The sequence below is a fragment of the Notechis scutatus genome, chromosome 7, assembly GCF_049901735.1.
Source record: "Notechis scutatus isolate UNSWTSFEM ecotype Mainland chromosome 7, rNotScu1.2, whole genome shotgun sequence".
Taxonomy (NCBI): Eukaryota; Metazoa; Chordata; class Lepidosauria; order Squamata; family Elapidae; genus Notechis; species Notechis scutatus.
The window spans coordinates 23,859,141-23,883,513 of NC_142015.1; the positions used below are offsets into that span (position 1 = coordinate 23,859,141).

At 45.2% G+C, this 24,373-nt stretch overlaps 1 protein-coding gene across 1 annotated transcript in view; it reads right to left on the reverse strand.

Annotated features, from left to right (window-relative positions):
- Window positions 1-24,373, reverse strand: part of SORL1 (sortilin related receptor 1) — a 90,193-nt gene that overhangs the window by 21,742 nt on the left and 44,078 nt on the right. The window contains exons 18-33 of the mRNA XM_087970119.1: window positions 23,045-23,176; window positions 22,817-22,908; window positions 21,918-22,164; window positions 20,824-20,962; window positions 20,150-20,323; window positions 17,982-18,095; window positions 17,276-17,398; window positions 15,716-15,835; window positions 10,913-11,038; window positions 9,915-10,022; window positions 8,761-8,892; window positions 8,549-8,680; window positions 7,274-7,408; window positions 5,439-5,594; window positions 3,625-3,774; window positions 2,211-2,339 (exon numbers count right to left, since the gene is read on the reverse strand). Coding sequence (XP_087826245.1) covers window positions 2,211-2,339; window positions 3,625-3,774; window positions 5,439-5,594; window positions 7,274-7,408; window positions 8,549-8,680; window positions 8,761-8,892; window positions 9,915-10,022; window positions 10,913-11,038; window positions 15,716-15,835; window positions 17,276-17,398; window positions 17,982-18,095; window positions 20,150-20,323; window positions 20,824-20,962; window positions 21,918-22,164; window positions 22,817-22,908; window positions 23,045-23,176 — 2,209 coding nt within the window. The remainder of the gene's footprint in view (window positions 1-2,210; window positions 2,340-3,624; window positions 3,775-5,438; window positions 5,595-7,273; window positions 7,409-8,548; window positions 8,681-8,760; window positions 8,893-9,914; window positions 10,023-10,912; window positions 11,039-15,715; window positions 15,836-17,275; window positions 17,399-17,981; window positions 18,096-20,149; window positions 20,324-20,823; window positions 20,963-21,917; window positions 22,165-22,816; window positions 22,909-23,044; window positions 23,177-24,373) is intronic.

Here is a 24,373-nt window from a genome sequence, read left to right on the forward strand (position 1 = left end):
TAATTCTGCAGACTGCCAGCAGTTCAATCCTGACTGGCTCAAGGTTGACTCAGCCTTTCAGCCTTCTGAGGTGGGTAAAATGAGGACCCAGATTGTTGGGGGCCATAGGCTGATTCTGTAAACTGCTTAGAGTGGGCTGTAAAGCACTGTGAAGCGGTAAATAAGTCTAAATACTATTGCTATACCTGTTATCACCAGTTCTATGCAGAAACGGTGTACTGGACTAAAGGTTAACCTACTACCTTCCTTCCTTCCTTCCCTCCTTCCTTCCTTCCCCTTTCTCTTTCCCATCCAATCATCCAGCCGTCCATCCAGTTTATTTACATACTATGCACTCCTAACACACAAGTCAGTCTACAGCAGTTAATAGAACCAATCACCTGAACCCAAACTTTTATATTACTCTTATAAATTGTGCCTTGAGGTTTTTTTTCCCTAAAGGTTGATTACGGAGAGACTACATTCAAGAGAGATGGATCCACCAAACCAAATGGCTGGAAACCTAGAGTAGGTCAAGTGGGATTTCTGTCCCAGCTACACAGATCAAAAGCTCGGGTTGAGCTCCTCACCTCACTTCCTCCACTGCCCCCTCCCTGCAAATAAAAACAGAAGAGTTCAAATAGTCTTTTCTCTGATCCACTCATTTCTCTAAGATCAACTTCCCCGCCCTGGCTAAATTGATTCAAAGCCATTGAGTGCCACTCTGTAAAATTCCAGCCAGGTGGACATTTTCCACATCGTGGTGGGTGAAGAGAATCTGGGCAGACTCCTCCCAATCAATATTTAATTAAAGAAACTAAAGACTGATGGATGCTCAGTGACCCTTTCCACTCTGGGAGGAAACGGAGCTGCACCGCAACGTGGGAAGCCGTGTCAAACGGAAAGGGCGATCGATGGCCATTAATGGGGAACTTATCTCAGCCATAATGAATTGAGGACCAGAGTTTTTTTTGCTGACAAAACAAACAGGGCAAGAAACACTTGGCGGAAAAGCCATCTTGTACTTCACCCCACCAGCCTCATTGACGGAACACAGGCAGTCCTTGACTTGGGAGCACAATTGGGGCTGGAATTCCAGTCGCAAGTCATCAGAAAGGCTGGTCATGATTCCAGGAAATGACAATAAGGGTAACTACGTATTTGGTTCTACACATCCTAACAGCAGCTAGGATTGCATATGCACAATTGTTGGAAAACCCCCCAAAAAACCTGCAGACGATGATATAATTTTTTTAAAAATCTGGAACCTGCAGAGATGGATAGGGTAGCCCTAAAAATTAAAGGAAAAGTAGATTCTGACTATTTCATAAGATAGGAATTAGTCTATAAATGATTAAATGACAGATATTGAGGTTAGAGGAGTGGAATTAGGTAAAATATGGTTTATAGGAGAAAGAAAAACAGATGAGTAAAATATTGCTGACGGTTATATCATCGATACTATAATGGAAGAATATATGTTATAATATGATTGATGTTATCACAGATGATTGATTGATATTACCGCATATTTGTTTTTATTTATTTATATACAAATATGTGTGTGTGATCATAATGACAATGATGTCTATGTCAACTCATAAAACATTTTGTATACACGTTTTATAGTTGACAACAGAAAGAAGGGGGGAGCTTCAAAGAGCAGGCGGCAGTGTGGAATCGAAAGGACATTCCATTCATATTTTCTTCAGAAACTGATTAGATGACTGAAGCTTCTGCTGCGCAAAAATCTAATTGGAGAGCATGATTGATGACTCTTGGCTATGGATGTGTTTTGTTGGATGATACACCGGGTGGCGGGGGGGAAGCAGGATCAAGGGTGACAGTGAATTACATATCTCAGAGTCGGCTATGCCCAGGTAAATGCCGGAATGTTAACTTCTAATAAATCTTTTCATTTTAGGAGTGTGGCTTGAGGCTCATGATTTAATTGGAGTAACTGCCAGAATCCTGACAGTTTGTAAGTTTGTATGTTCACACTTTGAATACCTAGAGAGCACACTGCTCAACATAGAAAAGAAATGTATGATATAAAACAATAAAAAGTATTTCAACAAAAAAGAAAAAAGACAGGCTGGTCAGAGACCTGAATAAAGATATTGTCAGGTTCCCAGTAATGCAAGCATCGTAAAATGAAATTTTATTTCCATCTGATTTTGATTCCATCGACTTAATTGTTTTTGGATTTCTGTTTAGAGGTCATGTCTTACCAGTACAGTTCTTTTCATCGCTGCTATCCGGACAATCCAGAAAACCGTCGCATCGTTCCATCTTCATGATGCAGGCCTCCCCATCTTCACATCTGAATCCACTAGGGCATAACAAGGTGCTGTGAGTGGCTGGAAGACAGAAGAACATACAACACTGCCATCTTACAACAAGTAGACGAGGCAGATCTACTTAGTTGCCTCGCACTAAGTAATCTGTTGCCGTATTTTGAATAGTAGAAGCATCCCTGGATTTGGGTGCCAATTCTTTCCCTGAAAGCCAAGTAGATCTTTATAGTCATCACAATTGTTGGGTTTGTCCAGTCATGATCAACCAATACTATGATTTTGTATGAGCTACTTGAATCAGATTAATGGAGAAATGAGCTACCATGATTTACTCATCACAATTCGGTTTGTCCATTCATGACCAACCAAAAGTTTATACCATCTAATTCAGGGGTGGGGAACTACGGCCCTTTTATGACTTTTGGACTTCAACTCCCAGAATTCCTGAGCCAGTCATGCTAGCTTAGGAACTCTGAGAGTCGAAGTCCACAAGTCATAAAAAAAAAACATTGTTCCCCATTTTCTGATCTAATTGAATCAAATTAATGGAGAAATGAGCTTACCATGGTTTATTCATACAACTGTTGGATTTGTTCATTCATGACCAACCAACATTATGGTTTTGTATAACTAATTGATTCAGATTAATAAAGAAACGAGCTACCTTGGTGAACTCGTCACAATTGTTGGGCTTGTTCATTCATGATCAACCAACGTTAAACTTTTGTAACATCTAATTGAATCAAATTAATGGAGAAATGAGCTTACCATGGTTTATTCATACAATTGTTGGGTTGGTTCAATCGTGACCAACCAACATTACAGTTTTGTACACCTAATTGATTCAAATTAATAAAGAAACGAGTTACTTTGGTGAACTCATCACAATTGTTGGGTTTGTTCATTCATGATCAACCAACTTTAAATTTTTATAACATCTAATTGAATCAAATTAATGGCGAAATTAGCTTACCATGGTTTATTCATACCACTGTTGGGTTCCTTCATGACCAGTTAACTTGGTTTTGTACATTGAATTTGGTCCCAATTGATGGTGAAATGAGCTACCATGGTTTACACATCACAACTGTAGGGTTTGTTTATTCATGACCAACCAACATTATGGATTTGTATGATCTGTTTGAACCCAAATAATGGCGAAACGATACACCAGTTGGGAGCCTCAAAGATCTGCCACCATTTTTTTTTAGGAATGCAAAACCAGGGATACAGATTAGAAGCCATTCCGGAGGGTCTCCAGCATTGTCTGGCAAGAGAGAAGCTAAGGAGACCTCCTGGGACAGCAGGGATCTTCCAGGAGCTCCCCATAAAGCCAACAAAGACTTACGGCAGTTCAGTTCATCTGTGCTGTCCTGACAATCTTTCAAGCCATCACATCGTTTCCAATTTGGAACACACTTCTTGGTCTGCTGGCACTCAAATTCAAACCGGCTGCACCGTCCATGGACACTGGCAGATGTGGAACTGGCACCAACGGCTGGGTGGGCAGAAGGTGGAAAGCGTGCATTATCACATAGGAAAGCGTGCATTATCACATAGAGATGCTATTACTCTGCTTCTGAACCTTGGCTGTTGGCTGGAGAATTCTGGGAGTTGAAATCCGCACATCTTACAACGACCAAAGTTCAGACATACTGCATTAGAGAATAGCTTTGTTGGGCTACAATTTATGTTCATATGGAAGGCTGATTTCTTTGCCTCCTGTGTCGCCAGATGGTAGCCTGAATCTCTTGAGACAGGAGAAGACTTGACTGCAGCTTCCAAACCATGAGCTGACCCTTCCTAGTCCTAACATCTGAGCCATCAGAAACTGGTGCACTCAGTCACATCTGCAGAAACAATGCCTTCCCCATCCAATCAAAGCAGAATTGTTCCCGTACCATTCCTTTAAGGGTGCTGCAAAAGAACCTTGACGTGTTTTGAAGATGTTCAACTACCTGACATGGCACCTTAGCCAGGTTGTCTTCTATGAATTCTATGAATAACAGTTTTTCCAAACTTGGTGTCCCTGAGATATCCTGGATTTGGTCTCCTCTTCCTCCTTCTCCCCCCACAAATCCACCCTCTTTCTAGCACTGAAGATGTTCCCTAGTTGGGTAATGAAACTTCTGCAAGAAAAGTAAAGACTCCACAGTTCTACTCTTCCTCCTTCTCCTTCCTCCTCCTCCTCCTCCCAGTATAATATGCAAATTGATCCACATGAACTTAATGCACAAACCAGGACTTGTGGTTGGTTGCCTGCACAAGCCAAGCCATTAATGCTTGTTCCTCAACCCCCTTGCTAAAAAACACCCTGCTTTATTTTTGTAAGTGAATGTAGCATATCTCCTGTGGCTTCAGGTTGCTGATGGGACTGGAAAGCAAATTAATCATCTCCTGGGAGTTGGCATTGCTGTAATTCCTTCCTATTGTTGGAACATCTGGCAGCTCTTAGGCCCATGATGGCAAACCTATAGCACGCGTGCCACAGGTGGCACCCAGAACCATTTGTGCCGGCACGCGAGCTGCAGGCAAATTTACCTCACTGGGCATGCGCGTGCTTCACAGCTGATTTTCAGTGGGTTTGAGGCCTTTTTCAGCCTCCCAAAGGCTTGAGGAAGGCTTCTGCAGACTTCTGCAAGCTTTGTAGGCTGAAAACTAGCCCCATTTCATCACTTCCTGTTTTTCCGAAAATACTGGAAGTTACAAAACGGGGCTAGTTTTCGGCCTACAAAGCCTGCAGAAGCCTTCCTCAAGCCTCTGGGAGGCCGAAAAAGGCCTCAAACCAGCCGAAAATCAGTTGTGAGGCGCAGTGCAAGTAAGGGGGCAGCGGTGGGTGGGAGGGATTGCACATGCATGTGTAGGGGAGGTGGGGCGCGCACATGGCTTTCTGGGTGCTGGCACGCGAGCGCGAGCATGCAAGCGCATGCTCAATTTTTGGCACAGGAGCCCAAAAAGCTTAGCCACCACTGTCTTAGGCCTTCTCCATCTGGCACTCATGTAACATGTCGTGTTGTGCAATGCAAGGCACACGAATGATGCAATCTGTGTCATTTGCACAGCGGTGTGAGGTCATTTCACCTCCTTTTCTTGCCCAGCCCACCAAAACTGATGTCTAGAAATCGGTGAAAGGGTCAAGCATTAAAAAGCAAGGTGCCTTACGTGCGGTGGGGCAGGCCTCCTCGTCGGATCCATCGGCACAGTCTCGATATCCATCGCAAACCCAGCTGTTCATGATGCACGTCCCGCTATTACACCGGAAGTGATTGGGGCCACATGTGGCAGGAGTTGTAGTGGTGATAGGGATCACTGCAGAGCCTAGATTCCAACCAGAGCAACTTCAGAGTAGAACCTCAAAGTGAGCCAGTCAAGAAAGAGAGACTATGGGGATTCCAAGAATGCTGATTCGTTGTTGTAGAGTCAGGGTCTCTAAACTTCACAACTTTAAGACTTGTGGACTTTAACACCCAGAATTCCCCAGCCTTCATGGTTGCTTTGGAAATTCTGGGAGTTGAAGTCCACAGGTTGTAAAGGGGCCATAATTGCCCATCCCTGACTTAAACCATCTAGATTAGTGTCCCTTTCCCCAAAAGCTGTCCAGTCAAAGCAAGACACTGAGATTCATCATAATATTATTTCCCCAATGTTGTCCCCAAAGTACGGTTGAGAAGACTGTCAGCTTTGGAAGCCATATTGAGACCAGATGCTCCCACACTGCCACATTTTAAGCCTGGGAAAAGGGGAGGGGGAATTTCTTGGAGTATATGTAGTTAGCCATAACAACCTTCTTTTTCTAATTCAAGGTCATGTTATTTTGCGCATAAGTGAGAGGAAGTCTTAACTTGGGACGGATGGTGATTGGGCCATGGGATGCGGTGATGGGTGCAGGGGGTGGATTTGTAGTTTTTACTTATTGCAAGGAAGCCCAGAACTTTCAGATTTGGGATTCCCCAGATGGGCCAGTTTACTATCCAATTAAAACACAACTTTTGAGAAGATTCTTGTCTCTGAGTTATTGGTTGGAGTGGAGGGTTTTCTGGAACACTGACAAAGATTGCTTCTGCTGGGGTCTTTGCACAGACTGCTGTTCCCCCAAAATAAGGCTACAGCCAGTCAGCAGGTAATTACTTCACCTGTCTGGGATAGCAAATAGGATGGCACAAGTTTTGGTTCTGATCCTGTCGGCTTCCAATTTATTCACAACTTAGCTCAGGGGGCACCAAATTTGGCAGCCTGTGGCTTTTATCTCCCAGAATTTTTCATGCTGGCGGACAAGTTTGGAGATGAGATGGAAGGAATTTTTTTAAAATCAAACTTGCAATGAAACAAAGCCAATATTACAAAGCAGAGAAATAAAATCCAAAAGGATCCCGGCAGATTGCCGGTGGAATGCAATGGTTTTGCAACAGTCATTCACACGAACCAAAATATAAGTGAATCACGTGATGCTGCAGCCAAAAAGACAAATGCGATTTTAGTCTGTATCTGCACAAAGATAGTGTTGTGGCCTGTCGGCTGCCGACCCCTCCAGCAGCCATATCAGAGGAGGGAATGGAGGTGGGAGGGAGGGAGGGGGAGAGGGAGAGGAAGGGAGGGAGAGGAAGGGAGGGAGAGAAAGAGAGAGAGGTCTGGAGGTGGCTGATGAGGAAGAGGAGGAACAGCTGGGTCCAGTGCCTGACACAGATTTGTGCAGAAGAGGCAGAGGAGAGGAGAGCAGTGGAAATCTATGGGCCGGTCCTTGGGACGGAAGGGCCACCACTGCTAATGAAACTCCACCCTAGCTCTGGGGATAAAAGGCAGGAGCTGGAGATGAATAGTTATGGCAGACAACTTTTTTGCCAGGGTTGTTGGCATTCCTAATAAAGGAATCTTTTGAGTTAACTTCAGAGGGTTTGTCGTGTTTGGGGAACTGGCTGGGTCAGAACACCTAGTTCCTAATTCCGGGGCCTCAGAGAACCAACTGTGAGTTAACTGGAAAAAACGGGACTCGCTCTTACCTCCACACGACTTCTCATCCGACCAATCTCCGCAGTCATTTTCTTGATCGCATTTCCATCGGTTCGGGATGCAATGCCCGTTATCACACTGGAACTGGTAATACCGAGAACAGCTGGGGGCTTCGGTTGGGTTTTCTAGCCAGGACAAAAGAAGCCAGTTAGTTTTCATCCCCTTCAGTGCCGAAGATATACAAACCAGCTTTTTTTTTAAAAGGTAAGAATGTACAGGGGGTCTTGAACGTAACCACGATCGGGACCAGAATTCCTGCCGCTAAGCAGGATGGAGGTTAAGGGAGCCACACCAACTTTTACAACCTTTTCACCACAGTTGTTAAGCGAATCGCTATGGCTGTTCAATGACTCGCCAGCTAACATTATTCCCCTTCTGAAAAGTTGCGTCTAACTTTCCTAAGCGAGACGAGAGAAAGGAAAGGGCATTTTCCTTGCAAGACTAAACTAAAACCAAACTAAAATGGGAGGGGAAAGCATTGGCTGGTAACCCCAGTGACATCATAATGGTATCTTCCATGAAACTGGTGTCATTATAGGTAGTCCTTGACTTACGACCACAATTGAGCCCAAAATTTCTGTTGTTAAGTGAGACACATATTGAGTTTTGCTCCATTTCATGGCCTTTCTTGGCTCAGTGGTTACATAAATCATCGCAGTGGATAAGTCAGTAACCCAAAATCTGGCTTCCCCATTGACTTGGCTTGTCAGAAGTTCGCAAAAGGGAATCATGTGACCCCAGGACACTGCAATTGTCATAAATATGAAACAGTGGCCAAACATCTGAATTTTGATCTCATGACCATGGGAATGCTGCTAGGTTGTAACTGTGAAAAACAGTCATAAATCCCTTTTTTCAATTCCACTGTAACTTTGAATGGTCACTAACAAACTGTTACAAGTCAAGGACTATCAGTATATAGATTATGCCACTTGGGCAATCATTATTATCTTCTTTTAACACCCCATAATCCCTTGTGGGGTGGAGTCTGGGCAACCAAATGTAGCAGAGTGTTTACTGGCCGGATGCCTTTCCTATTGCCGATGCGGAGGTTCTTTTCAGCAGATACATTCTCACCATACCCAGAAAGAGAAAGGTCTGCCTCTATCTAGGATCGAACTCACGGCTTCCTGTGAGCTCAAGCTCCACCTCTAAGGCCACCACACCCACTCTTGCTTGGACAACAAAGTCATGATATTTTGGCATCGCTCATTCCCCACTCCTACAACGTCTCCTTTCCTTCGAGTGGAACATTCTCCACTCACCACAGTTCGCCTCGTCCGAGTAATCTCCGCAGTCATCGGTGCCGTCACATTTCCACACCAAGCTGACACACACGCCATTCTGACACTGGAAGCTGAACTGGTCACAAGTACGATGGAACTCTGCATCCTGGGCTGCAAGCAAGCCAGCTCTCGTTAGGGATGGGAAATCCCACCGTCCCGGAGATCCAATTTTCCTAGCCACTTTTACTTACAACACCCGGCATAGGCAGGATCTTCGTCCGAACCGTCGCGGCAGTGCAAGGTGCCGTCGCACACCATGGAGCGTAGGAGACACTGTTGCCGGTTCTTGCACATAAAATCCATGTAGTGTGTGCAGAGGGATTCTCCAGAGCGGCAAAGCAAAGCAAGGTTTGTGGGTTGGGAGGAAGGAGAGAAAGAAGGATAAGCATTGGGAAAGAAAGTTGTACGACTAACTCACAATCACAGCTGAGCCCCCAATTTCAGGTGCCCAATTGGCTAAGCGCCCAAAGTTTGATCGTGGGATCACGGGAATGCTGCAACCATCAATGGTAAATCAATTATTATGCACCATAAATGCGATATGAGTTCTTTTTTTTTTTTCAGTACTATTGTGATTTCAGAACGGTCCCTAAATTAATGCAGTGTAAGTTGTAGGACGAAGGTGTCAAACTCAAGGCCTGTGGGGCAGTGGTGGGATTCTTGGGTGTGGCTTGGTGGGCCTGGCAGGGGAAGGATATTGCAAAATCCCCCTTCCCTCCCCACCCCACTAACCTGCTTTGCAGCTCCGTTCTCCTGTGCAGGGCAACCAAAGAAGACCCAGCCGATCAGCTGGGACTCAATGGGAGGCAGAGAACAAATGGGGTTGGCAAGGCCAGTCAGAGGTGGGATTGGCCGGTTCTCCGAACTACCCAAAATTTCCACTACTGGTTCTCCAGAACCAGTCAGAACCGGCTGAATATCACCCATGGAGCCATCCTGGCCTACCCAATGCGAAGAGGAAAGATCGGGCCAGCGTGGCTTCGATCCGGTCTACCCAGTGTGAACAGGAAACATGTCAGCAGTTTGGGAAGTGGCATCAAGCTGGCCACATCCACCCAGTTAGCTACATCCACCCAGTCAGCCACATCCACCAAGTTGGCCACGTCCATCCGCGCCCCCCCCCGAGGTCAACCACAGCTCCGATGCGTCCCTCAATGAAATTGAGTTTGACACCCCTCTTGTAGGACTACCTGTAAATACAGAGTGAAATAATCGATTGCAAATGCTAATTATAAGTTGTTTTCTAATGTCCGGGGCAGTTCTGTGACTTTGTTGTTTCCATTTTGGCTACCTAGCACCCGCACTGTCACCCTGGCTGTAACTTTCACACTCCAGTTACACTCACCACAGTGTTGTTCATCCGAGCCATCGGAGCAGTCCTGCACTCCATTGCATCTCTTACTAGAAGGGATGCACGTCCCCATGGAGCACTGGAAGCCATTGCATTTCTTCTCTGCCAAACAAATGAAGAGAAACAAGAGAGAGCAAACTTAAGTTTTAAATACACAAGACTTCCAGCCAGCCTAGGATGATGTCTTTGGTTTACCAAAGTGTGAAGAACTGGGAAGAGGAGGCTCTGAAAATTAGTTCTCACATAGTCAATGAAGACTCAACCATTCAGGCCAAAAATATCTTAAATCATGGCAACCGCACCAAAATTTGTTAATCTGAGATTTTTCGTTGCTCATCCAAGCAACTTCTTAAGCCAAAATAAATTTAGATAGGCAGAGATCAGAGAGACGTTGGAATGGACCGATTTTGATCCAGTTGGCATGATTTAAACTTTTTAGATATTTTTGGCCTGGATGATTGAATCTTCATTGATATGTTGCCATATGTTTTGGGGAGAAATCCTTGAAGTTCATATGGTAAGAGTTGAAGCGTTCCAACGACTCTCTGCCTATCTGATTTTTATTTTGATGGTGAAGTTGCTTGGAGGAACATCTCAGATTAACACATTTTGGTCCAGTTGCTGTGATTTAACCTTTTAGATATTCTCACATGGTCAAAAGTCTGGAATACCAGATCTGGCTACGCAAACTGCCTCTCTCCACCTACTCACCTATCTATCCAAAAGAGAAATGTCTTTAGCCATTGACACAGAAGAGGCACCATAGATTTGAACACTGATTGTGTAAATAGTGCTCCCGTTTGATACACTGGAATTCTTGTAACCACATCTTAGCCTTGCTATATATAATAAAGCATCTTATTAAAAGTTCATCAGACTTTTTGATGAATTGATCTAGTTTACTAGGAGATGTTTGACCACGGTCCATGTTAAAAAAAGAAGATAAAAGTCAAAGCGAACGAGAGTTTGCCTGTATCTAGAAAGTCCATTACCACAATTGATGGGGTCTTCATCCGTTCCGTCTTGACAATCGGTGTCTCCATCACAAGCCCATCTTTGGGGGATGCAGTGCCCGTTTTGGCAGCGGAAACTGGAGGCTTCACAAGTGTGATGAACAGCTAAAAAACAACACAATGCAGACTGTTGACTTACTGCAGGATTCTTGGTGCTCTGTGAGCTTGGTTGTTTTCTTGCAGATGTTTCATTATCCAACTAGGTAACATCATGAGCCGTGGTGGCGCACTGGTCAGAGTGCAGTATTGCAGGCTACTTCTGCTGACTGCCGGCTGACTGCAATTTGACAGTTTGAATCACACGAGGCTCAAGATTGACTCAGCCTTACCTCCTTCCGAGGTCGGTAAAATGAGGACCCAGATTGATGGGGGCAAATAGGCTGACTCTGTAAACTGCTTAGAAAGGGCTGTAAAGTACTATGAAGTGTTATATAAGTCTAAAGGCTATTGCTAGTCTTTCCTTCCCTCCTGCCTTCCATGTTGGCATAGTGGCTAGAATGCAGTATTGCAGGCTAATTCTGCCAACCACCAGTAGTTCGATCCTGACTGGCTCAAGGTTGACTCAGCCTTCCATCCTTCCGAGGTGGGTAAAATGAGGACCCAGATTGTTGGGGGCAACAGGCTGACTCTGTAAACTGCTTAGAGAGGGCTGTAAAAAGCATTATAAAGCGGTATATAAGTCTAAATGCTATTTCTATCTATCTATCTATCTATCTATCTATCTATCTATCTATCTAATCAATCATCAGGGTTAGAATTAGGGTTAGGGTTAGAGCTGTGGTAATGCAGTGGTTAGAGTGTAGTACTGCAGGCTACTTCTGCTGACTGCTGGCTGACTGCAATTTGGCAGTTTGAATCTCAACAGGCTCAAGGTTGGCTCAGCCTTCCATCCTTCCGAGGTCGGTAAAATGAGGACCCAGACTGTTGCGGGGGACAATATGCTGACTCTGTAAACCGCTTAGGGAAGACTGGAAAGCACTGTGGTATGTAAGTCTAAGCACGGTTGCTATTTATCAGTGTTGACTTACCAGCATGGAGGGACCAAAGTGGGGGGAAAGGAAGGAAGGGGGAGGAGAGAATGTGGAAATCAAGATGACAACCCCTTTCAGGCTACACACAGTCTCCAGTGACCCTGCCAAGCCAGAGATCAGTCGTCCAGCCCAGACTTCAAATAGGAGTTAATTCAGTCACCCAGGGTAATCTGTTGTGTGAATGCAACCAAGCTAAAGATAACTCTAGGCCACCAGCAGTCTGGAAAAAGAACATTGAACGGGCATTGCTGAGCTATCTTAAATGCTTGAAATGACCGTCTTTCACATTGTTGGGTAACAAGAATACACACACACACACACACACTGCTGTATTGGATCAGGTCAAGCTGACCGTCTCAGGCTGTCAGGCAGGATCAACCTTAGGAAAATTCACGAGAAAAGCTGGGAAGTGACATCGCCCTGCGGTGTTTCCCAAGACTTAGGAAGCTGGCTTTGATCTTCGCTTAAAAGTGCAAACAGCCCCTGGCAAAAACCCTTCTTCCTCCGCTTGTCCAAACCTTCTCCTCAAACCAGCAGTCAAAAACATATTTGTGGCTGTAAATTCCACCACTAACTGATGCCTTTTGCAAAGAAAAGAAGGGTGTTTTTTTTCTCTCTGCCCTGCATCAATTGATGGGGTTTAAAATTTTCACATTACGCAATTCTGATCAGTGAAATATATTGCTGTGCTTTTTCACAACCCCCTGCATTTTTCTGAACCCCTGTTTTGTCCAAAACATGATGCTAAAGAGCCATAATGCTGCTTCTTTTTCTCTCTCTCTTTTTAATAGGAGTTATGAAATGCAGCCCCACAAACCTTAAAGCAAGGCTGTCCAATCTTGGCAACTTTTAAGATGGGGAGATTCTGGGATTTGAAGTCCACAAGTCTGAAAAATGCCAAGGTTGGACACCATTGCCTTAAAGAACCTTTGGTTTTGCTGGCAGTACAAACTTGGGAGTACAAAATAATCAATAGTTTGCAATAGTTTTTTAGGCGGCTCTGGCATTTCCATCTTAGCTTCATTATATATTTGAGATCTGTTTATATCAAGAAGGAAAATCAAGTTCACCATCCTAGCTAAGTTCTCTCTTCCTTGTGCCAGCAGGAGAGATTGACATGTTTCTATAACATTCTAATCTATTATGCGCTTCTGAAGTGGATGTTCTATTAAGTATTCACTGTGAAAACTAATTATTTTTCAGGAAGTGTCATACCTGAGCTGAGAGAGGAACCCTTTTAAAAATAACTCCAGAGTCATTTCAAGCCAGATCTTAAGAATATAAGATTAAATCAAGCTGGCTTTTTTTTTTGGAAGGGTTTCTTATCCAGGCACAAAGAAAAAATCAGCACAGGAATGTTCATGCTACTTGACTACCAATTGCTCTATTTTAGAAACTGTCAGAGTTGGCAGGCAAACAAGGGGTGGGCCATAAAGTGGGACATTACAGGAGTCTATTTGACAAGTCTGGGAGCCTTAGAGACAGCCCTTCAGTTTGCCATTCCAGAAGGTGTGAGTTACAACCCCAGGCATCTTCCTTACTCCAATAAAAGTATCTTAGCCTCAGAGGTGGGTATTTAGCAGGTTCTGACCGGTTCTGGAGAACCGGTAGCGGAAATTTTGAGTAGTTCGGAGAACTGGCAAATCCTACCTCTGACTGGCCCCACCAACCCCATCTCTTCTCTGCCTCCCATCGAGTCCCAGCTGATTGGCTGGGTCTTCTTTGGTTGCCCTGCACAGGAGAATGGAGCTGGAAAGCAGGTTAGTGGGGTAAGGAGGGAATGGGATTTTGCAGTAACCTTTCCCCAGGAGTGGGAGGGAATGGGGATTTTACAGTATCCTTCCCCTGCCATGCCCACCAAGCCACTGTCATGCCCCTGGTGGAGACTGACTCTGAGGAAGAGGAGGAACAGCCTACAGGGAGTGGGAGTGTGGCTCCAGAGGTGGTGGAGGAGGCTGGGGAAAGGCAGAGGCCGACTGAGCAGTCAGAGGAGGATCCAGGCCCATCCCCTATCCATCCTAGGGCACGCAGGGAGGAGAGGATCAGGGAAAAGCGAGGTCTACTCAAGAGGAGATTACCATGATCCTCTTCGTGGCTTGCAGGTGGGAGCTATGTATATAAGTTTGCAACTGCGCAGTTAGAATTGCTGGAGTCAATTAGTGTTTACCTTGAAAGAGGTTTATCTTTGTTGGCGTTCTTCCCATGGACTTTTCTCAGTTATTTGCCTGGAATTTATGATTAGTTATCTTGGCTTGCTTTGGAACTCTCATCAATGCAGTTTGTTTTGGTTTTCTGTTAGCCTCATTATTTACTTTTGTGACTTTAAACTGTGCCTAATAAAACAGTGAAGTTAAGTTGAAGGCCTTACTGAACTTTAATATATGTTTTGGGTTTATTTTGAGAGACTACGGGTCATCACAGCCACGCCCATAGAACCAGTAGTAACATTTTTTGAATCCCACCACGGCTTAGCCCCCATCCAAAGGAGGGGATGAGGAGAATCAACCTCTATGGGAGGTAATTAAATGAATAATCCAGCATTAAAAGATTGGTTTAAAGCTGGCAGAAATGGTGACGTGAGCTGTTTTAGTGGGGGAAATGAAGAGACCAGCTCAAACTCTTCGTTTTCACCCCTAAAAAAGCACCAGACCCAATAGCTATACATAGAGAGAGAGCCAGTTTGGTCTAGTGGTTAAGGCACCAAAATAGAAACCAGGAGATGGTAAGCTCTAGTCCTGCCTTAGGCATGAAAGCCAGCTGGGTGCCTTTGGGCCAATCATCAAAAGACTATGAGTTCTAGTCCCATCTTAAGCACGAATGCCAGTCAGATGACTTTAAGCCAATCACCAGGAGACAAAGAGTTCTAGTCCTGCCTCAGGTGTTAAAGCCAGCTGGGTGATTTGGGGCCATTCATTCTTTCTCACCCAACCCACCAGACAGGATTATTCTTGGGGGGAGAAACAGAAGGAGGAAGGTGTGTTGGATATGTTCACTGCCTTCCATTAGTTTTGAAAAATAATAAAGGCAGTATACCAATAAAGAAATAAATTATGTAAACCAGGGGTGTCCAACCTTGGCAACTTTAAGACTTGTGGACTTCAACTCCCAGAATTCCTCAGTCAGCTTGAAGTCCACAAGTCTTAAAGTTGCCAAGGTTGGACACCTCTGATGTAAACCAAGCCAGGATGTCATTTTTGATGTTCTGCAGTACTGCTATCAAATGGATAATGGAGTAGTAGGAAAGCACATCTTTGTGTCTCACGTTATAAAACTAGCTGCACAATGTATTAATAAGATGAGATGCATCCCACACACACCAGGTGTATCCTGTTATAAAGCAAATTCCAAGAAAGCTGTTTATATTTGCACCAGATGTTATCTACTGAAGAACAACTACTAACAACTTAATCCTTTCAGAGAGAGAGAGAGAGAGAGAGAGAGAAGAAGAGGAGGAGGAGGAGGAGGAGGAGGAGGAGGAGAGAGAGAGAGAGAGAGAGAGAGAGAGAAGGAGGAGGAGGAGGAGGAGAGAGAGAGAGAGAGAGAAGGAGGAGGAGGAGGAGGAGGAGGAGGAGAGAGAGAGAGAGAGGAGAGAGGAGAGAGAATGAGGAGGAGGAGGAGGAGGAGAGAGAGAGAGAGAATAGGAGGAGGAGGAGGAGGAGGAGGAGGAGGAGGGAGGAGGAGAGGAGGAGAGGAGGAGGAGGAGGAGAGAGAGAGAGAGAGAGGAAGAGAGAGACAGAGAGAGATTGCTCACCTGTGCAGTTCGCTTCGTCAGACCAATCCCGACAGTCGTTGTCACCGTCGCATTTCCATGAGAGACGGATACACATCCCCGAATTGCAGCTGAACTCGTCATTCTGACACTGGTGGGCTTCTGAAAAATCGCAGGACAAAATGGTGCAGGTGGAAACTCAGATTATATCTCACTATCCAATAGGCTGAGCCTCGCACAATGCACTATGGGTTGTATAATCATGATTGATTGAATTAAACCATAGATTAACTCGTGTGCAACTGCCTGAGTCTGAAGGAAGGACCCAATCAATTCCTCTTCAATCCCTCATCCTATTCCATCCCATACCAACAGGCTTTCTAGAAGAACCTCCTTTCTGCAAAAAAGAAAGAAAGAAAGAAAGAAAGAAAGAAAGAAAGAAAGAAAGAAAGAAAGAAAGAAAGAAAGAAAGAAAGAAAGAAAGAGAAAGAAAGAAAGAAAGAAAGAAAGAAAGAAAGAAAGAAAGAAAGAAAGAAAGAAAGAAAGAAAGAAAGAAAGAAAGAAAGAAAGACACGGTTGTGCTTAGACAACATGTCACAACACCTCACTGGAGTCAACTGGTGGAGAGAAATGCCAGATGAGGTGGCTCTCTCCGCAATGAGGCGGCTCTCCTCCTTTCTTCGCCTTGCACAAGCCTTCCTCCTCATCCAGAAGTTTGGTGTCTACCCAAGTAACACTATCACAAAATCTAGCAGCAGATATAAAATCCATCATGGTAGGAGTTTCATGTGGAGTTTACAAATGGGTCACATTTTGGACATCGTTCTTCTTGCCTGTTTCCTATGGGGGCACCAACTGCCAAACTATAAATCCCCAGCATGCTAGGCATAGGATCAACCATCTAGTCCAGTGGTCGCCAACCAGTGGGCTAGGGACCACTGGTGGTCCACGAGAAAATGTTGATGGTTGGCAATTAATTTGATGGTTGGTAAGCAATTAATCCAGGCTGCGTGGGAACACAAGGCTTGCATTGTGAACAACACAAGGTAGTGAGGGGAAGGGGGAAAGGGAGGGGGAAACTTGCCCCACTAGCCCAAAGCGCTTGGACTGGCCACCAGGCTGCTTCTTTCCGCTTCTTTCTTCTTCAGCTTTTGGCTGCATGCAAGGAAAGCAGCAAAAGTCTTTCTTCTCCCCCAAACTCTGCCAGAAATGAGTCTTTGGGATCCTGCAAGGCCTCCTGCTCCAAGACTCATTTCTGGTGGAGTTTGGGGGAGAGAAAGAAAGACTTCTGCTGCTTTCCTTGCATGAAGCCAAAAGTCTCTCTCTCTCCCTCCCTCTCCCCACCCCCGAACGCAGTTGGAGACAGTATCCTGCAATCCCAAATAAAGAACGATCAATTGGTAGGAAAACGGGGAGGGGAATTTTCCTGCAGCCTTTTGGGGGGGATCATTGGTCTGCAGGATTTAAAATAATGAGTTTGGTGGTCCCTGAGGTCCAAAAGGTTGGCGTCCTCTGCTCTAGGCAAAGCTCCTTCTGTATCCAGGGCAACAGAGAGACATTTGAGACATGTCCAAAGGCCCAGAGATTTTCTCCTGAGCTTACCACAGTGGCTCTCGTCACTACTGTCTCCACAATCATCCTCCAGATCGCACTTATAGGACAGAGGGACGCAGGTCCCGGATTCATGGCAACGGAATTGGGTGTCAGGATCACACACAGTTGTTGCTGTTGTAACACAAAGAGAAAAAAGAGACCTTCTAACATCATCAATATCTCATTGGGAGACAATCAACAGCACCATCAACATTAAAGCCGTCCCATCAGGACTCATTTCAGAGCCACCAGGTCCCTTAGGCAGGTTCGGTAGGACCAGCATGCGGTCTAATAATGGAGGAAAGGGTTGAAGGACAAAATGCGAAGCTCCACCTTTGAAGGAGCTTCAGGGCCTCACTTCATTACAGGGCTGGAAGGGACCTTGGAGGTATTCTAGTCCAACTCTCTCTTGCTCAAGGCAAGAGTCCTTTTATCATCCTGGACATATAACTGTCCAATCTCCAATCTTTTCCTGAAAACCTCCAGCAATGGAGCACCTACAACTCTGGGAGGAAATCTATTCCATTAATTGTTCTCCCTATCAGGAAATTCCTCCTTATTCCACCCTAATCAAAGGGAACCTTAGCTCTTTCTTCACTGTTGATGTGATGTTTGTCAAGATTTATCTAAGATCCTTTGAAGACGGGCTTCTTTTGATCAACCACTGAAGCAAATTCTCCCTTGCCCGACCCCTCTAAGTATCTGCGTGACTTACGGCAGTTCTTTTCATCGCTCATGTCCCCGCAATCGTTGTCATTGTCACATTTCCAAATGTTATTAATGCAATTCCCATTTGAGCATCTGTACTGGTTGGAGAGGCAGGTGTTTTCTGGTGGGATTGGAGAGAGGCAGAGGAGGAAAGCAGCACAAATAATCAACTCAACAACCATTAAAAAAAAAAAAGACAACCTGGATTTAATGAACCCAACATCTAGTCAACCATCCTAGCTCCCAACGAGAAAGCTTCCAGAAAAACAGCCTTTGTGTGATAACCCAAAGGGGCATGGCACAAAGGCAGCACAGTCAGATAATCAGTAGGAGTCCCTTTATTAACTCCAACTTTGTCCCCAATGTCCTGGTTACCTTCTGGCTGGAGAAAAACTCTCCCAGAAACAGCCTTTGGCTGCAGAGAATCAAGTCCAAAATGTTGTCAACAAAAACTGTAACTATAAGTCCAATCAAGGCAAAATGAGGTAATTAGTCCGGCAGGGTAAGAGAAGGAATTCCAGACATGAAGGAATGGTAGCAAATCAACCCGGTTGGGAGGATGCCAGGAATGCAGATAACCAAAGTCAACACAAGATAAATTCACGTTTGTTCCCAACAGATGTCGCACTCAGCATGCATTTCTTTTAAACTCTCTCCCCAGGTGATAAGATAAATTCACATTTGCTCCCAACAACTTGCTGTGCGCAGCTTCCTCTTTTATACACTGTGTTCCCAGCTGCAGCTAATGAAGGGAATCAGGGCCCTTTCCTCCCCCGTAAGCCACGCAATTCACATTGCTCCCTTCTCCGTTCCTCCCTGCATGTCCTAGGATGAAGAGCGGGTGGGCCTGGGTCTTCCTCTGAACTCCCTCTCCCTTGTCCTCCCTCTCCCCTGCTCTGCCCAGCCAGACTTTGCCCTTCCCCAGTTTCCTCCACAGCCAATGGAGCCACACTCCCACTCCCTGTCAGCTGTTCGTCTTCCTCCTCCGATTCAGACTCTGACAGGGGCATGACACTTTGTGTTGAAGAAGCTTCATAGCAGTTCCCAAAGACAATGTGTTCAGCAGTTCCCAAAGATGAACAATGTTTCTCAACCTCAGGCATTTTAAGATGGGTGGACTGCCACTCCCAGAATGCTCCAGCCAGCTAAAATTGAGAGCTGCTATAAAGCATCTTCACCACAAAGGCTATTTTTCTGGAAGCTTTCTTGCTGGGAACTGGGATGGTTGACTAGAGCAATTTTTCTCAACCTCGGGCATTTTAAGATGGGTGGACTGCAACTCCCAAAATTCTCCAGCCAGGTTGGAGATTGGCCAGGTTGAAAAATTACAGGCCCAACATTTGTGGATTCTGCCACTTTTCTCTCCCCAAATATTTCTGCCAAGAACAACGGTATTTCAGTCTCTATCTAGGACCAAACAGCCCCATTTCATTCCATAACTAACCCAATTCACGTTTTGGTCCAGGAACAAACCATCAAGAATCAACATGAATGGTTGTACATCAGGGGTGTCAAACTCATGTCATCATGTGGTGTATCATGACTTTTTTTTCCTCTTCACTAAACCAGGGGTGAGCGTGGCCAGCGCATGTCGCATCCGGCCCATAGGCCGCAAGTTTGACACCTCTGTTATACATCAACAATTTTGCACTTCTCTGGAAGACCCTAAAGTACATTAAGGCTGTGCAACCATCCAGAAATTCTTTGGAAAGGGTTATTTGGCCCAGGCAGAAACACAAGGCTACTCTTTAAAGCAGCTGCATCACTTCCCGGGATCCTGAACTGCCTCGTGATTCTACAGAAAAGATATAGATGCTTTACAGCAAGGGTCTTCAAACTTGGCAACTTTAAGACTTGTGGACTTCAACTCCCAGAATTCCTGAGCTAACATGACTGGAGGAGGAATTCTGGGAGTTGAAGTCCACAAGTCTTAAAATTGTCAAGTCTGAAGACCCCTGCTTTAAAAGGTTACATTTACATTCCTACACACTGAAGCATTTTTCTGGCATCCGTATAATTCAGGTAATACATGGTGGATTGTTTTAAATGTTGTAAGCCACCTGGGGTCATCTATGTGTGAATTGGGTGGCTACATAAATTTGTGTAGTAAATAAATATAAAAGAATGCAATTTGAGATGTTATCTAACACTCTAGCAACCAGGTATATCTTTTACCTTCTTTTACGCAGGTGCCATTCTTCAAGTGATAGTTGGGTGGGCAATCGCATTGCATCTCCCCTGTTGGGAGCACATGGCTGGAGACTCCATCGGGGCATCGACAAGTATAGTTATTGTTAGCCCTGGGCAAACACAGGAGGTTGCATGGCTTGTCTGCACATGCATTCTTCCCTGTCCAGAGGAAAGAAGAAGGAAGAAAGTACTTTGTGAAGCAGAAATGTACATCATGAAACTTCAGGAGAAGATGTTGCCTTCCAGATGTCCCAAAGATGTTTTTCCAAAAGACAACTGGGTTTTCTTGGGTTTTTTAAATTTGAAAACGCTCCGCTTCTCATCCAAGGAGCTTCTCGGATGAGTATTGAAAAGTTTTCAATGAAAAAAATCCAGAAAGTCCATGTCATGCGTCTGAATCCGAGGAGGAAGATGAATAGCTGACAGGGGGTGGGAGTGTGGCTCCGTTGGCTGTGGAGGAGGCTGGGGAAGGGCAAAGTCTGGCTTGGCAGAGCAGGGGAGGGATAGAACAAGGGAGAGGGAATTCAGAGGAAGACCCAGGTCCACCCGCTCTTCATCCTAGGGCATGCAGGGAGGAATGAAGAAGGGAGCAATGTGGGTTGCCTGGCTTACGGGGAGGAAAGGGCCCTGATTCCTTTCATTAGTGGACCAATAAATACCTGTAGTCTTTCCATGGTAGAAGATTTTCATGTCCATCACGCTATTGAGATGGTCAACCAAGGTCTCCATTCTGGCTCCATTGTGCTTGGAGGCTCTAAAAATGCTCAGCTGAGACCAATCATTCCAATAGATATCATTCTGGGGAAAAACAAAGCAAACCTTTTCATTTTTAAACGTCCACTGGAGAGGTAGACATGAAAGACATAACCATACAAGCAAGTCCCAAACCATGCTAATTGTGCAAATACTTTGCAACATTTAGCCTCTACCACATTCATATTACACACATGAAAGTTGACTTCACATGCAACACTAAGCCAAGGACCATACCTTATAAAGCATAACATAAATAATTATGGTAGGGCACACAACAACCCTTCTTTGATTTGTACAAGCAAGCAAAAACCCAGGATGGCTAGCTGTGCTCTGCATCACATTCATACCGGTTCCGAGAACTAATAACAAGCTGCCTGGATATTATGGGTATTGAAGTCTAATATGTTTGGTCAAATTTGTCTGAGCTGGGAAGCTAAGCAGGGTAAGGTTGGTTAGGACTTGGATGAAAAAAATATTAGAAATCCAAGGACTGTAGATTAAATTAGGAAATTTTAAAAAATCATAGAAAGAGGACCAAGATTTTCATCCTACTGGATTTGTCCATAAAGCCCCTGGGAGTTAAACACAGTTCTTTTTAACACCTAGAGGGTTCTAGATTGATTGGGTCTATTCTATTATAGATTGTGCCCGCTCTATCATAGAGGGTTTTAGATTGATGGTGGTCTCTCTATCATAGAAGGTTCTAGATCGATAATGCCCATGCCATCATAGAGGGTTCTAGATTGATAACACCTCCTCTATCACAGAGGGTTCTAGATTTATAATGCCCACTCTATCATAGAGGGTTCTAGATGGATGATTCCTGCTCTATCAAAGAGGGTTCCAGATGGATGATGCCCAATCCATCATAGAGGGTTCTAGATTGACAATATCTGCTCTATCGTAGAGGATTCTAGATGGATGGTGCCTGCTTTACATAGAGGAATCTAGCTTAATAATGCCTACTCTATCATAGATGTTCCATCCAGAAGAGTACCTTAAACACAGCAATGGCATAGGGATGAGGAAGACTATCCAAGATCACTGATCTCTGCATGCCGTTGAAGTCAACCCGCTCGATCCTGTCCATGTAGGCCTCCGTCCAGTAGATCCAACGATCATCTGCCGAAATTCCATTTGGCCACTTGACGCCCTCGGAGACAATGCAAGTAGCAGAGGAGCCATCCATTTCACTTCGATAAATACCAGGCCGGGAATCCCCCCAATCTGTCCAGAACATCAGTCTGGGAATAGAAGTCATAACCAACAAGAGGTAAAGAAAAACATGAAGCCTGAGTCAAGGATTGAATGTCATTCTCTTGATTAGTTCATGGAATGTTTCAACCCAGAGCAGGGGTGGGATTCAAAAATCCCAGCAACCAGTTCACTGCCCAGTTGCTGGGCGGGCGTGGCCATGGTTGGCGTGGCCTACTGGAACTTCTGGGAGGGCTGTTTTTTGCCTTCCCAAGAGTCCAGAGGCTTCCCTCAGGCCTCTGGGAGAGTGAAAATGGCCTCCCCCGGGCTCTGGAGGCCTTCCAGAAACAGGAAACAGGCCTGTTTCTGGACTTCTAGAAGGCCCATTTTCCCCCTCCTAGAGCCTCTGCACAGACCCTGCATTTACCTGCATCAAAAATGGGCCGCATGGAGATTCCTGGGGGGGGCAGGGCAGGGCGGGCCAGCCGGTCAGTTCAAATACCGGTTCAGCGAACCAGATGCAAATTTTACATCCAGTTCACGCAAACCAGTCCAAACCGGTAGAATCCCACCCCTGACCCCGAGGCATCTCAAGGTGTGAGATTCAGCTTTCTGGATGGTTGCTTTGGGGTCCAGGTTGCAAGTCCTTTGACTCCAGAGAGAACACAAACAAAATCAAGCGATAGGAGATTTCCCACTTACCCTTCTTTGGGCACCAGAGTTAGGGCTCGGGGACGCTCAAGCACTGAGGCATTTAAAATGGTAAGACGCAAGTCCCCATCTGGGTTGGCGACCTGCGTGAAGACCACAAATGGGAGAACAATGATTCCACCAGGCTACTCTTGCTACTGAACTAGCAGGAAGCACTTGAGTGATAGGCCTCCTTCTGGAGATGTTGGGCTTCTGTCCTACAAGCAGAAGGCGGCGTACCTCGATTTTGGGGATGCCAGCGTTCACCCAGTAAAGCAGTTGACTTATGGGCTCAAAGACCAATGCTTCGACTGTTTCCAGGCCGGTGCCGATGATAACTTCCTGCCCAGAACTTCCGTTGAGACAGAGACGCTGAAAATAATGGATCAAAGCCATTAGGGAAGCTAAGGAGAGCATTCACTGGCATGGTAGCCTTAAGACTGCATCGCATAGAACAGGTGTTGGCTGGGGAATTCTGGAAGCTGAAGCCCATAAATCCACAAGTCTTAAAGTTGCTAAGTTTGGACACACCTGGCCTAGAACTTCCAGCCATTACTGGTGGTCATCTTATAAGAGGGAGCACCTAGGTTAATGGTGGCTAACCTTTTGGGGCTCCTGTGCCAAAAATTGTGCATGTGTTTGCAGGCGCTCATGCTCAAGTGCCAGCACCCAGAAGGGAATGTGCGCTCTATCCCTCCCCCACCGTCCCCTTACCTGCACTGCACCTCCCAGCTGATTTTTGGTCAGTTTGAGGCCTTTTTAGGCCTCCCAGAGGCTTGAGGAAAGCTTCTGCAGCCTTTGCAGGCCAAAAAATAGGCCTGTTTTGTCACTTCTGGTATTTCCGGAAAGACAGGAAGTGATGAAATGGGCCTATTTTTCACCCTGCAAAGGCTGCAGAAGCTTTCCTCAAGCCTCTGGGAGCCCGAAAAAGGCCTCAAATCGGCCAAAAATCAGCGCATGTGCAGTGAGGTAAGTTTCCCTGCGGCTCGCATGTCGGCAAAAATGGCTCTGCGTGCCACTTGTGGCACGTGTGCCATAGGTATGCCATCACAGACCTTCCTTCTGGGTCAACTTCAACAAGTAACAAACACTCACATTATACTTTATATCCCACTTTTTCTCTACCACCCCATTCAAAGAGGATACACAAGATCTTTGGAGGAAGTATCTAAATGGGAGGAAGAGATGCTGGCAAAGCTGAGACCTGATGGGTTTATTTCAGCTGGAGAAACAAGCTAAAGCAATGCATTCCCAAGATTTCCCCAAAACGTTGTTTTTTTCCTCTCACTGGAACCTGAGTAAGTGACTTTGAGCTGCTTCCCAAACCCAACGGGACTCAAACCCCATCAACATTGAAGCCATGTCCTGAAAACAGAAGGCTTAATTTCCTGCTCCATCAATCTTCTTTTCTTTCTGTCATTTGATCAGCCCCAAGTTGCCACAACTAACCATGATCTCCACTCTCTTAAAAAGGCAGGTGTACCAATTTTCCCCTTGGCACAGAATTTCCTTGCTTCAGGAAAAAAAATAATCAAAAATCTGGAACCAAACAGCCCTTTAGAGTCACAG